Below are 14658 nucleotides of genomic sequence, written 5' to 3'. Positions count from 1 at the left end.
GGGTCATGAGCATTATCAATTTGCTGTGCTCCCTTTTTGGCCTTACAGGCACCCCTCAGGTGTTCACCAAGGTGATGGCGGAGGTGACAGCACATCTGTGGAGGTCAGGGTTCGAGTGTTCCCCTACCTTGATGATTGACTGTTGAAGGCATACTTACCCTGACTGTTGAAGGCATACTTACCCTAAGAAGTTTTATTCCAACTCCAGACTACAGTGAACCTCCTGCACTCACTGGGGTTCACTATCAATGTGCCAAAGTCACACCTGACTCTCAGACACTCTCTTTAATAAGAGCTCTTATGGGTACAGCGTAGTTTTAGAGTTATCTTCCATAACAACGGATCAAGGATGCTTGGTCTATGATACCGATATTTCAGCCTTTATCCTGGATTTGGATGAGACTAACTTTGAGATGCTGGACCTCATTGTCTCCTGCATTCTGCTGATAAACATGCCTGTTGGCATATGGGGGCTCTGCAGTGGGACTTAAAGACCCAGAGGGCAAAGCATTAGGGAAATCTCTCTGACCTGGTCCATATATCGGAAGGGACTGCAGAGAACCTGCAGTGGTGACTCACGGGCCATGACTGGGCCAACGGCAGACCTCTCTCTCCTTCGCACACACTGAGCCTACAGTGGTGGCAGATGTGTGACTGATGGGTTGGGGCAGCCACCTGGGAAAGGTGGAGATCAGCTGACCCTAGTCTCCGGCAGAGTCTCAGCTCCATAGTAACTTGTTGGAACTGAGGGTGATCCGACTGGCATGGAAAGCCTTTCTTATTTCCATCAAGGGGAGGCTCATTCAGGTGTTCACAGACAACATCACCAATATGTGGCATTGCAACAAAGAGGGCAGTGTTAGTTCATGGAACCCTGTGTCGCGAGCGCTGCTTTTCTGAACATGGCTGGAAACTCATGGCATGTTCCTGGTGATTCAACATCTCGTGGGCTCTCTGAATGCCAGATCAGACAAACTCAGTTGCTGATGCCTAGTGGATCATGAATGGCATCTTCATCTCAGAGTGGTGCAAGGTCTCTTCCAAGATTCAAAAGGGCCTTAGTTACATATTTTCATCATCGTAGATAATGCCCAAAGTCAGCACTTCTGTGCGCTGGAGTTTCCAAGGCAGCTTTCACTCAGAAATGCATTTCATCTCGAGTGGAGCTCCGGGCTCCTATACACCTTCCCAGTAAAATCACTGTTGTCCAGAGTTCTCATGAAGATCAAGAACAATGTGGTCCAAGTCATCCTAATGGCACAGGAGTATAGTATTTCAAACATCTGAGCATGATCATCTGACCTCCAGTCAGGCTGTCCCTTTGGGAGGAACTTTTGTCACAGACACAGGGCAAGGCACTGCACCCAAATCTGTTTACTCTCCACCATCATGCATGGAGATTGAGCAGCGACAGTTGAGGGTGTTTAATTTTCCTCCTGAAGTGTGTGATGTCATTCTAGCAGCCAAGCTTTCATCCCAAAAACTATTTACGCCTGCCGATGGAACAAGTTTGTGGCTTGGTGTACGTTATAATCGGTTGATTCTCTCTCTGCACCCTTGTCTTAAGTTCTCTTGTTTGTTCTATCGCTGCCCCGGCAAGGCTTTGCTTTGGGCAGAGTCAAGGGATATCTGTCTGTCATTTCCATCTTTCTGTGGTTTCGGGACCAACCGTCCCTGTTCAAGTCACCTGTTCAGGCCTGGCTTTAGGGTGGTGAAAGTGGTGCAGCCACACTGCGGTGCTGACCTGAATTGGAGGCGCTGACCTCAGGGGGCGCTGTGTTTAGCAATGACTTACAACACCTGCGATTTAAAAGCACCTGCTGAAAAGTTCCTTGTGTGTCTAGCTTTCAGGAAACAATTAAAATGTCAAGATACCTCTTGTGATAAATGTTTCTGCTAGGGAAAATGATGGGAGTTTTGTCTTGCAGCAGCTTTGGCTCATCATAAAGTAGCATAGAGGGTTAATATGCCTGCTGCAAAGAATAACACCATATTTTATGTGGATAGATGAGTGGATTAGTAAAGCCAGCCTTTACGGGCACTTTAAAACAAATGAATGTATGTGAAAGGAGGCTATGGAGAGGAGGCTATGGAGAGATGAGGGGTGCATCTGGCGGGTGGTAGTGAGTGAATCAGTGGAGGTGGTCATGGGGTGAGGGGGTGCCAAAAAGACTGTTGACACAGGGCGCCACCAGCGCTAAAGCTGGCCCTGCACCTGTTGATTAGATTTCTTAAAGTTTTACAGCAATTTTCCTTCTATGCCCTTCTTTATGTCCAAATAGGACTTAAATAGTTCTCACTTTTCTCATGTTTTCATTTGTTGAGCCTATGCACAGTTGCCCTCTTTGGCTCCTCACTATCAAAACTGTCTTCCTTGTAGTTATAACATCTGTTATCTTGCAAACTACAAGCACATCATTCTTCCCAGACAAATTGATTATTAAATCAGAGCATCCGTTTTTTCAAAAATAGTCACACCTTTCCACATCAAGCAGCGCATCACCGTCATACCGTATTTCCTTACCCCTCGTCCAGCTAAGGAAGAGGAGAGGCTGCACTGCCTGAATCCAAAAACAATGCTACATTATTCGTACCAAAGATTTCCGGGTGGACATTCAACTCTTTGTTGGATTCACAGGGCAAAGAAAGGAAAGACAATTCTAAAGAGAACCATCTCTTGACGGATCATCCTCTGCATTAAGACCTGCCACACAAGGGCCTAGAAACAGCCCCTGAGTGCTTAAGAGCCCATTCCACCAGAGCCAAAGCTGGGACCACAGTTTTATCTAAAGGGGAATTTGTCAGGCTACTATGTGGGCACCACTGAACATGTTCACCAAACACTACTGCCTCAACAGTCTGATCCCAAGAAATTGGCACTTTGCCCATTCAGTCCTCCATGACTTCTTAGTTTAAAACAGTCCTCAGACCCACATCTCGGGAGAGATTGCTTTGGTATCTATTCTAAGGTAAGGCATATGTGGCTAGAAGTTTCTATAAGATGAACAAGTTACTTACCTTCAGTAGTGCCTTGACTGGTGTAGACTCTATCTAGCCGAGATTGTGTACCAACCCTCCCATCCTCCATGTTCTGTGTGTTGGTCTTTCTGTTGTTTTCTAAAATTTGAAAATAATAATAATGTTTGTTCACTATCTTCATGTTTTGGTTGTTCACATATCCTAGTATGTTCCTGTGTTAGTTCTTCTTGCCTGTTAATCTTATGTGTTTGTTGGCAAACGTCTTATGATATGTTGTTCATTCCAATGTACGTAAACTGTTTTAACGCTGCTGTAAACCATAGAAAGTGGCCAGCCTGTTTTCGAGTTTTAGGGCCTGGGGCACTAGAATTGAGAAAAGACTGACAGGTGGCCTTGAAGATGGTTAACTGGCTAGCGGCTAGATCTCTGTCCATGGTCCTTGCCAGGACCTTTATCAGCAGCTATCAATATTTTATTAATTTTTTCATTCACCTCAACTTTTCTGTAACAATGCACAGTGAAACCTTCAGAAAAAGGCTAATGTGGAGATGTTTAGGCCACAAGGATTAAGTAGTTGTGCTATTTTTGCAGATTACATATTTTTGGATGATATTTCAGCCTAGAAGAAGATCTAAAGCGTGCCCCTTAAAATATGGGGTGTACATAAGCCGTTTTTAATTTTTAATGAAGTCATACTGTCGAGAACATCTTCAGAACCAGCTTGTAGCTTGCGTGGGATGACTTCCATGCTCAGATTAATTTCGCCTACAAACACCTTACTATTAAAATAATACACCAGTGGCTTGTGAGAAGTATTGTAAAATAAGGGGCAATGCCTCGGTTGTCACCTGGAGGTCCGTAGATCACAAATATCTTTATATTTTAATATGCCTGGCCTTCTGTTGCAGGGCGTTATTTGGAACGTTCTTTAAATTGAATAACAAAATGGCCATCGCTGCATTACCGCTCCCCACTCATTTTCATCCCACTTATTCCCTCTGAAAATGAAGATTTGTGGGAACCACATTATTAATGGTGTTCATGTTGTCTGCAGCAGGCAATTTTAAGGGGACAGTTGTGGGTACATTTCATTGTTTTGTCTTGCCTCGGTTACTGTTTGGGATTGATAAGGAATGTCGTAACTCAGTGATGGATGGGTCGAAGCTTCAGGATAAATTTGTGGAATAAGACCCACACCCTAGACTGTTATAGCATAGAGGGACATGTTATTAGAATAGGCTTGTAGTTGTCAACATTCATTATTGACAAAAACAAGACGGCAACCAATTTGTAATCTGCACCAAAACAACTCCCCTTCTCCGCAACAGCATTCTTTCATCATCCATCAGCAGCCATTCCCTTGCATTACCCAATCTCTCTCGCTCTCACATCCAAACAATAAGATCCAAACTCCGCTCTGTCCTGCTCCATATCTTCAAACCTACTCTTCCCCTCCTCTGGGTCCCTCCGCCCCCCTGTGGGGGGTACCCCTGCACCTGACTCTCCATCGCCCCCAAAATACCGCTCAACTAGAAGCCTATAACCTGCCTACTGTGTCTAAACAGCAAACATGGCCATTCATAAAAAAAAAACAAAAAAACAAGTACCCCGGAGTGACCCTACATAGGGTGGGGTTGCCTGAAAAGTGCTATCCCTGTTCCTCGCTTCAGTTTTGCCCAAGATATGTTCCGCAAGAGACCGGCTGTGGCCCTGCTTCCCACAGGTACCCTCACTGCGGGAAAGACTTGCATTCTAAGATAGTAAGGCGTGGCATGTTAATGATTCAATGAACACAATAGCAAACAAGATCCGAATCAATATGAGAGTCTTTCTGACGTTGCGGGATAAGATAATATGACAGAAATTTGGAAAACGTATGTCATAAGCAAAGCCTTAGTGAGGACTGGTCCGTAGACAGACCTCGACAACATGATCGCAGCATGTTTAGCCAAACCAGGCCCAACCAGCTCGAGACACTTTGAGTTCAGGTGTCCCTCTAATGGAATTACCAGCCTGCAGGCAGCATCAGTGTTACTGGAGGCAGATGGAAAACGTAAAATATTACAATTGGCATGATTACTATTGCGGTGACTGTGTCTGAAATTTTGATCACATCGTTTGTGTTGTTTGTTCTCATATTTTATATTTCAGTTTGTTATTTCAATATGTTGGGTATGCTCAAAATTGGGCGTTTCTCTGTGTTCGAAATTCATGTGTCTTAGTTATTTCCTTTTCTCGCGTATTCTTATGTTTTTGCTATCCTCAAAGTGTTGTTTACTCTTTTATACTGAGTGCCATGTGCAATGTATAATTAAGTGATTGGTGTTATTATGTGTTGGTAATTGTAAGTTTTTAAAAATATTTTAGTTGGTAATTCTCATGTGTTAGTATTTTTCATTTGCTGATGAGCAGGTTACTTGACTTTCTAGCCTGCTTGGTGCCTAGTTGGTGGGTTGGTTGGTTGGCTATCTGACTGGTTCAGTAGCTAGATGGACAGGTAGGATTCTTATTAGTTTATTCGTGGGCTGGGCTGCTGACTGACTATTTAGCATGATTGACTGAGGTTTTATAGATTGAGTAGCTGGCTGCCTGGTTGGTTGGCCAACTAACTAGCTAGCTAGTAGGTTGGCTGTCTATCAGACTGGTTCGCTGGGTTGACATTTTGGTTATATGGTGTGCAGCATGTTTGGTAGGTGGTTGGCTCACTCCTTAGCTGGGTGTTGACTGATTAGTTAGGTAGTTGGCTAGTTGTTGGTTGATTTGTTGGTTGTCTAGTTGACTATGGTTCGTTGGATAAAATTGTATGCCGCTTTGCTTGTTTAGTGACTTGTTGGTTGGTTGGTTGGCCGGCTTGTTGCTTTTCTCAGTGGCTGGTTATTGTCCTGAGTGCATATACAGTGGGCTGAGTAGATACACAACTGGTAGGTTAACTAGTTATTTGTTTATACGTCTGTCTGACTGTCCATAGGTTTTTTTGATAGCTTGTTGACTTGACTAGATGATGGGCACACCCACCTACTGGCTTTGGATGTTTTTCTCGTTTCTGCCACTGAATCACATCTGCGTCTTCCCCACCAAGATCTGTCACAGTGGGAGGGATTTAAAACAGGTAATGTCTCACACCTAATTTGCCTTTTATTTCCTAATTGGCTGTCTGGCCTCCTGGCTGGCTGTTTGGTTGGCTCACTTCATTTTATGTTGACACTTACACTTACCTCTATCTTTATTCTTGCAGTTACAAGAGGAAGATGAAAGCTGTAAAAGCGATGAAGGAAGCAAAGACAATGCCTTCAAATGCAGTGCAGGGTGGTCCAGGAATCCCGGGGACCAACAAGTACAACATGGAGGGGTGAGTGGTATGAAGTAGGCAAAAAATATGATGTTGTGATTCTGGAAGGTGTCTATGTATTTGGGTACCAAAAGGTGTAGAATAAAAGAAATCAAAAGCAGACCTCCAATTGCTACTCATCTATCAACTGATTTCCAATTTCGAGTGCGCAAATACATTTTTGGAAAAAAAAGTTATCAGACAACTTCAGGACTTTGTGGAACAGATGCTAATGCTCTAAGATTGCCAGCCAGGATTCAGTCTATTGTGAGCACAAAATCAACTCTTGCAGATATTAGAGAAGACCTTCATGTCAACTTTACTGAAGACAACCAAGCATCCTTGATTCTCTTGGACTTTTAAACAACCTACAGCAAAGGGGATCACATTATGCTCTTTCAGATGCTTTAGGAGTGGGCAGGATTATCAGTACCGACCTTTGACCAGATCCGACCATTCCTTCACAACTGGAGTGAGCAATTACAAATACGAGTGTCTTCTTCATCCTCCTGCAAAGTGAAGTCCTTTTCTCCACTCTCCTCTTCTGTTCAGTACTTGCATGATTTCCAGAACAGGTTCATTTCTAAATGCTTATGAAAGACAGATTCACATCCCTCCTAGAGAACAGCACGCAGCTGCACACGCACATTGCAGTGTGTGTAGATCACACCAAACACAGGATAAAGAAGAGTTTTCTAATTCAAAATGGAACAACAATTACAATTTTAATTGTAGGGTGGCCGGCCCTAAGTCGTCATTCAATTGACCCATCGGTATGGGCACTCCATTGCAAATCAATGCAGCCATCAAGTGAACACACATTTAGTTGCCTTTCCTTCAGAATCTCCACCTGCTCATGCAGATTAATCTGGGAATGGAGCTAGATCATGCTCTGGTGATGATATCTATGCACTATTGGAATGTAGTTTATAGTGACCCCCCCAACAAAAAAAATGACTGCCAAGCTTTAAAGAGTGTGCATCCAAGCAAATAAATGTGCCTACACAAATGGAGACAGGATCATATCACACCCATTTTGAAAGTGCTCATTTTATTCCCTGTTAATTGGTCAGCCTGGAACTTGCAGTTAGCATCTTTCAGCTGATCCGTCAGTGCTTCTTTTCGATACCAAAACATAACAGAGGAGTCTAAGTAGTTTGTGGCTTTAAAATCAAGAACACACCAGTCCTCTGCTTTGAGATTAATGCAACTTTCAATTCAGGAAACTCCTGAAATTCTATTTTTCCTGCATGGAATTCAACTTGAATCTTATACACAAAAAGGAACAATGGAAGATTGCCATATTGAGTGCTCTCCCTTCAACTGGGTGGACTAAAATCCCTTAAGATAATATTTTTATCATTACCTGGCTTTCGTTTCCTCCCTACTGAGCTGAAGTGTTTAGGTTATATGTTAGCACTGTACAAAATTCTGCTTCATTAAATAAATACATAAATAAATAAGATAGGATGTACCCCAGCCAATCTGGTTGGTTGCCATCAGACTAATTACTTTGGGACTGAAAGCTGGTTATTTCTGCGGGCTCAAGACATTCAGTCAGATTTGCTGAGGCAACCTGTTTTAGCCAGAAAGATTATCCACCCTTCGATCAATTAGAATTAGCCCTTGTGGTATGACTGGTCAGAATGGTTGAAATAGCCAAAGTTTTTTTGGGTGGATTTAAGGTCAAGAAACTGTGGTGTGCTCCCTGTCTGAGGAGGCTTGGGGAGATAAGCGTGATGGACTAGAATTCAGTTGTAGTAATGACTTGAAGTGCTGTGGTGAAACATCAGTATTCTATCTGCTTCGAATTTCAGGTTTTTATTTTGCCCAGGACAAGTTGTGTGCTTTTAGGTTTGTGTGTGGTGTTATTTTGTTATATTCTTATTTGCATTGTACTACAATATGGTATGATACGGTACAGTAAATTTTATATACAGAATTCCTGGGTGGCACAATGATGGTATCCTAAGGACATACATAGTGCACTCTGCATTCTTGTAGAGTTGTCAAGGGTTACTGCTTAGCTGTATGCTGACTTCTCACTTGTTGATCTTCTTATAATGTTGTCTATTTCCCTAGAGCCAACCCTGTGCTAAACCTCAACATCGATGCTGTCTTGGACCTTGGCTTTGATGAGCAACATTCCTCCACTGACAGCGTAAGGTGAGCTGCTTACTTTAATAGACCACAAGTGGTCTCTGAGTCACTTACCGGCCCCTTTTGCTTTCCTTCTACTTCACCCTCTCAGCCAAAGATTCAAAGTCAGTTCTTATTTTAACTTGGTGTTATTTCTCCCATCACGTTTATTTCTTTGTATTTGACTCTGGAAGTTGCCTAGCCCTATTTTGATGTTCTTTTCTTCTATTGTGCTGGTTCTTTTAATGTTCTAGTATTCCGTTATTTTGCCATTTTTGATGCCTGATTAGACTTAGTTTCCTGGGCGGGTCTAAAGTCAGTGCTTCCTCCTGCTTCTTCTTCCTTCAAAATGGTGATTGCAGTAAGAACATGCTAATCTTTTGAAAATACCTTGCACCACACATGGTCGGTGAGTCACTTGCCTGGCACTCTTGCTTTCCCTGTACCTCAGCCCTCTGGGTAAGGCTTGCATGTCCATTTTGGACCCCCTTCTTCTTTTAACTTGTTTTTATTTCTGTTGTCACATTTATTTCCTTATATTTGCCCCTCGAATTTGCCTGGCCTCAGGTGTCTTTTAATTTCCTTTGTTCTTTTAATTTGCCATTATTTCTGTGTTTCGCTACTTTTCTTGCCTGACTTCCAGTTGGCTACCTCGGTGGGCTTTAGTCAGTGCTTCCTCCTGCCTCTACTGCCTCCTAAATGGTGTCCGCAGTGCAGATGCACAGTGGCACACCTTAGGCAAGTCCGTGAACAAACTATGAGATCTGCCAAATCCCCTACTCTGCGATGAGAGAAAAACAAGGCCTCCGAGTCTTCATGTATTTTCTACAGCTTTAAAAAGCCTGCCACCTGTGGCTGCTGTAAGGCCTTTCTTTTCTTTACTGAAGGTCCATTTAAGGCTTGTTCCACCCCAAACACAAAATGGAAGTTAGGAGCTACTTCACTCCAAGTCTCCAGACGTTTGCTCCATATCTGAGACTTGGCTCATACAGCCACAGCCACTCCCCCTAAATTGAAATACTTAGAATGGATAGACTGGCTAAAATTGATGAGGGAATTGCATTATTCTCTAGTTCCAAGATAAGGCACCCTGATATAGAGGGCACCTGGTCCTAGAAAAAGGACTTTAGTCACAAGCTTTTGGAGGTTATTGTCTTGTATATATTTAAATATCAACATTTCCTAATGCAAGGATATTTTAATTCTCACCTACAAGATACGTCTAATACTAATACAATAATACTACTTGATAACCTTAGAACAGTGTGCCTCTTCAATTGGTTATTTACCACACTCACGAAGCTGTCCATATACTCAACCGTATTTTTACAAAATTGTAAAGCTTCAGGTTGATATCCTCCTACAGGTAGTCTGGACTGATCACTTTCTTATTTTCTTGTCTATTCTTCTCCACTCTGTGCCTCACAACACCCCTGCTAGTCATCCTAAAATCAAAAATAGATTATGGAAACTGATATCCAAAGAACGACTAGAATCTGCCTTTAATTTTCCCCTCGTCCATGATATTAACATATTTGCAGCCTCCACTATTTTTAACCACCATATTTCTAATGCTCTTAACTCAATTTCACCTCTGAGCTTTCCTCTACACTCAAAATTCCCTCTGCAGATTGTAGCCTTAAGGGAATTCAAGTACCACAACAAATGCTTGGAAAGAAATCGGAGGCACTTATCTTAAATCAGATAAGACTACATACAAAGCTTCTCTTAGAAACTGCCACATGCAAATATGCCACCCTCTCCAGAGTTTCCTTGTCCATTGTATATAGTTCATCCCAATTATAATATTTTCAATTTTTAAGGAGTTTACCCTACCGACTGCCTGTTACCAAATACATTTTGTATCTTGGGATCTCTGTAATGCTCTCTCTGAATATTTTCACAAGAGAAATTAGCCCTCTTCGTTCCAGTTTTTCTATTCAACCATCGATTGACACTCTCCTCTTCATAGACACCCGTCTGTCATCTTGCATTTCCACCCTCTAGCCAAACTGGCCCTTGCACAATTGGATACTGTTCACGTAACAATGCACTCCGTCAATTCTGGATCGCATGATGATCCATGCCCTTACCATGTCTTTTATAACTGCCCGAGTACTTTGGAACTGCTGTAACTTCACTTTGTAATCTTTCTCTCACCACTTTGGCTTATCCAGCAATAGGTAAACACACCAATGCATTCCTTCTGAATAAAAAAATCCTCTGCAGATCCACTGATGCTTGCAATTTAACTGATACCCATTGTGTCTTTTCTTGCAAATGTGGTGGATATGCTTGTCTGCACAACGTCTACCTATTTAGAATCTAATTTATCTTGGTTGCTCTCAGCCTGTTTTTAGAGCCACCCATAGTACAGAGATAACTCTATTAGGAGCTACAGTGAATATCCCCAGAATATTGGATCAAGGCCCTGATCCTGTTGACCCTCTCCTCAGCAGTTGACAAAGTCTCACATGCCGTCTTACTTAAATGCATGCACAAGCTTGGAATCTGTCTAGACCCCTTGAAACGGTTAACATTCTTTCTGACAACTAGATCTCAAACTGTTGTGCTCCCACCTTACCACTCGAATACTAGTCAGACTCCTTGTGGAGTTCGTCAGGAGTCATGTCTGAGTCCGTCTGTCTTCAACATCTACATGATCACTTTGGCTGGGGTAATATGGTCCATTGACTTTGACATATTATCCTATGTTGACAACAAACAGTTGATTGTTTACATTCTAGAGAATGTACATGAAGCCCAAGAAAATGTTTGTACTTGTATGCACCACATTGCCCTCCGGAAGAAAGCTAATTGCCTCAAACTTAGCAAAACAAAATAGAGTTTATCCTCTTAGGGAAATGCATGGTTTACTGGTCCGCAGGCTGGTGGCTCAGTGCCCTGGGAACTTTACCTCAATCCACCAACTCAGCCATTAAACATGGTATTCTCCTCCATTCAAATCTCTCTATGGCTGATCAAGTTACTTATGTATTTCCATCCTGTGTTGGTATCCTCAAATGCTTTGAAAAGATTTTAAAGGGCTCCCCATCTGCCCCCAAAAATAGTCACTCAGGCTATGATCTCCAGTATCTTTTACTATAGCAACAACTGGTATGTTGGAGTCCTGACTACCTTATGAAGAAGCTGCAGATTGTTGAGGGCACTGTAGCTCGGCTGGTTCTCTGCTTCCTGGCTTGCACTTCAGTGTCTCTGGGTCATAAAGCCCTTCATTGGCTGCCTGTGTGAACGAGCACTCTTTAAACTTCTGCGTGATGGTCAATAAACTTTTTGAGATAATTGTCCACTCTTTCTTAACAGAAGAATCTCCTTCTGTAAGCCCTATTGTCTGCTTCGCTTCTACGCCTTACAGTAGGCCAAGGTCCCACATATTTGCCTTGTTGTTAAACCTTCTACCCATTCAGTTGTCCCTTCGTGCTCCACTTTCAGTTCGGTCAATTTTCCTTTTTGAGCATCTCAAAACCCCTTTGAGGGTGGTTGGGCACTTTACAAATGAATTTAACATAACATAACTCTCACTTACTGCCTTCTTTGGCCACTGATTTCTCCCTCAATTAGCATGGCCTAAAACAGCTAGGAATCCAGAGGTGAAAGGCTTGGTGTGCTGGACACAAGGCAGTTTTCCTTTGGTAGCCTGCAAGGGTGGGGTCTTTATGAGTGTGTGACACCATACACAATGAGACTTATGGAGCCCAAAGAATAGGTGATGTCTAGCAGTTGTACACAATCACTCATCATACCTTTGGCGGCCATTACCTGATGCTGATCTTACACTTGTTTTAATTTCAGTTTGAACTCTTTAGACGAGCATTTTGGGGTTAGTGTGAATGAAGATGCCAAAGGACTGCGTTCACGTGAGGTAAGACATTCTTTAACTGTTTCTCAATGTTTTTGTGTCAAATATTGGACAGAGCTGTGCTCCTCTCAGTAGGCTAATGGCTCTGCTGTTGGTAGTTCCTCTGCTAATACAGGGTGTCTAAGGTGCTCCTGATCCCACCCACCAGAGTTGAAAGGACAATGAAGTCCATGTTTATTAGGTCTGGCATTAGCCATGAATATTTGATTTAACAAGATTGATACAACTTTATATGTGTATATGTGTGTGTGTATATATATATATCTATATATATATATATATATATATATATACATATATATATATATATATATATATATATATATCTATATATATATAGATATATATATAGATATATATATATATATATATGTTTATATAATGTATGTGTGTTTATGTGTATATATATATATATATATATATATAGATAGATAGATAGATAGATAGATAGATAGATAGATAGATAGATAGATAGATAGATAGATAGATATTGTATTGAGTTTGCCAATGCTTGGTGGTGCATTTTTCTGTTACTTGCTGACTCTTGGCACAACTATAAATTCTCCCCGGCCACTATTAAAAGTAAAACTTATTAAGGAAAATGGTGTGGGCAGTAGAGGTAGATTCTCTTGGATCTGTATGCCAAACATTAACCCCTTGACTGCTGGGATGTTTGCACTGGAGCTTTTTCCATTGAATTGGTGTTAGGTAGTTTAAACACATGAACACTTTTGGTTTCTTGGGAAACCTATTCAAACTATATTTCTTGACCAATCAGTGCTATTTATTGGCGCAAACCCCAAATCAATGAACCAATTATGTAATTTGAAATGTCATTAGTGATGCCATAAATTATGTCATCGAACATGTCATGAGTGGTGTAATATGTGAGATCATACGCTTTGCATTGCGGGAACTATAAGTGGTGAATTTCTGTGTTTAGTTCAAAATGTTAATGTTGTCTCTGTTATAAACCCCTAACTATAATGTTCTGTTAATGTTGTCACTGTTATACTCCCCTAACTATGTTACATTAACCTTTGTTTTTACAGTGAATTCCTGAGGTTTTTCTTTCAACAAAAACAGATCTTTTTATCACACCTAACTATAGCCTTACTTCTACCCTTGTTTTTTTTCAGTGAACTTCTAGGATTTTTTTAACATAAAGTAATATTTTATTACTATACATAAAACGAAACCCCTATCGCGTAAGGCCTTTGGCTATGTGCAGCTGGGGTTTGGCCACAGGGCCTTGCTGCCTGCAGGAAAATCATCAGCAGGCAGCCAACCCAATGCTGGGCACACCCTTTGCTGTGCGCAGCATCATTTTGGCTCTTAGGCCCCAGTAACCCCATCCGGGGCCAAAAACAAGAAAAAAGGGGAGGTGGGATGCACAGCTCCCCTCCTTGAGCCTTGTTAGGCCCTGAAGATCCCATCCCATGGGGCAATACCATTAAAAAAGGGAAGGAAACCACACAACCTCCTCTCTGAGCCTCATTAGGCCCTGGGGCCCCATCATCCAGGGTCTTATGTATTTTAAAGGGGAGGGTACCACATGGCCACCCTCCTGAGCTTTATTAAGCCCTGGTGACCCCATCGCCTCGGTCCATATTTTTTTATAGGCGTTTACTGATTTTTTTTTTTTAAAGTGTGCCCTAGGGTCTTGTTGTTCATGGAAAGTTTCGGGGTTATTTGTCAACAAGGGACTGAGAAAAAGGGAGGGTCAGAAAAATCATGTTTCCCATGTTAATTTCCTTAGGGATTTTAAACATGACTACAGCCCGAACCGCTGGACGGAGTTACACCAAATTTGCCAGAAAAATAGTTTTTGCTCCAGAAAGAAGCCTTTTTGTTGTTTGGTGTAAATCAGTTTAGTAATTTTAGAGAAATTACAGGAAAACCACATATTATATATAGATGCGCGAACACTTTGTGAATCCTCCCGATCTCGTGCAGAGATCTGATTGACTGCCAACACTTCAACCAGGAAGTGTTGACAGCCATTTTGAGATTCGGCTTCAGCTGAGGCTCAAACACCAATGAAAAAAAAAGAAAAGGATTCACTGCACGTTTACCCAAACCCCTAGCCTTTGTGCAGGGCAAAAACATTTTTTTGTAAATTCATAGCGAACTTAGCAAATAATTTGAAAATTAAAAAAAAGCAAGCACGGCCTCCTGCGCTTGCTTTTAATTTAGCCCCCCAGGTGGGCCAGGTCCCGGGGCATATATATATATTTTTTAATATTGAGGAGGGGCTGCACAGGACCCCTCTCCTATGGCTGTTAAAAGCCTCAAGGACCACCACTTCCCTGGGGCTATATTAAAAAAAATA

At 41.9% G+C, this 14658-nt stretch overlaps 1 protein-coding gene across 2 annotated transcripts in view; it reads left to right on the top strand.

The window, feature by feature from the left end:
* The window catches only part of CDHR2 (cadherin related family member 2), a 497387-nt gene that overhangs the window by 440958 nt on the left and 41771 nt on the right, over positions 1-14658 (top strand). For both annotated transcript variants that reach the window (XM_069244564.1, XM_069244565.1), the window contains 3 exons: positions 6215-6328; positions 8390-8473; positions 12260-12329. In XM_069244564.1, the coding sequence (XP_069100665.1) occupies positions 6215-6328; positions 8390-8473; positions 12260-12329 (268 nt within the window). The remainder of the gene's footprint in view (positions 1-6214; positions 6329-8389; positions 8474-12259; positions 12330-14658) is intronic.

The sequence above is a fragment of the Pleurodeles waltl genome, chromosome 7 (assembly GCF_031143425.1).
Source record: "Pleurodeles waltl isolate 20211129_DDA chromosome 7, aPleWal1.hap1.20221129, whole genome shotgun sequence".
Taxonomy (NCBI): Eukaryota; Metazoa; Chordata; class Amphibia; order Caudata; family Salamandridae; genus Pleurodeles; species Pleurodeles waltl.
The sequence above is the reverse complement of the archived record's forward strand: the minus strand, read 5'-3'. Positions and strand labels throughout refer to the sequence as shown.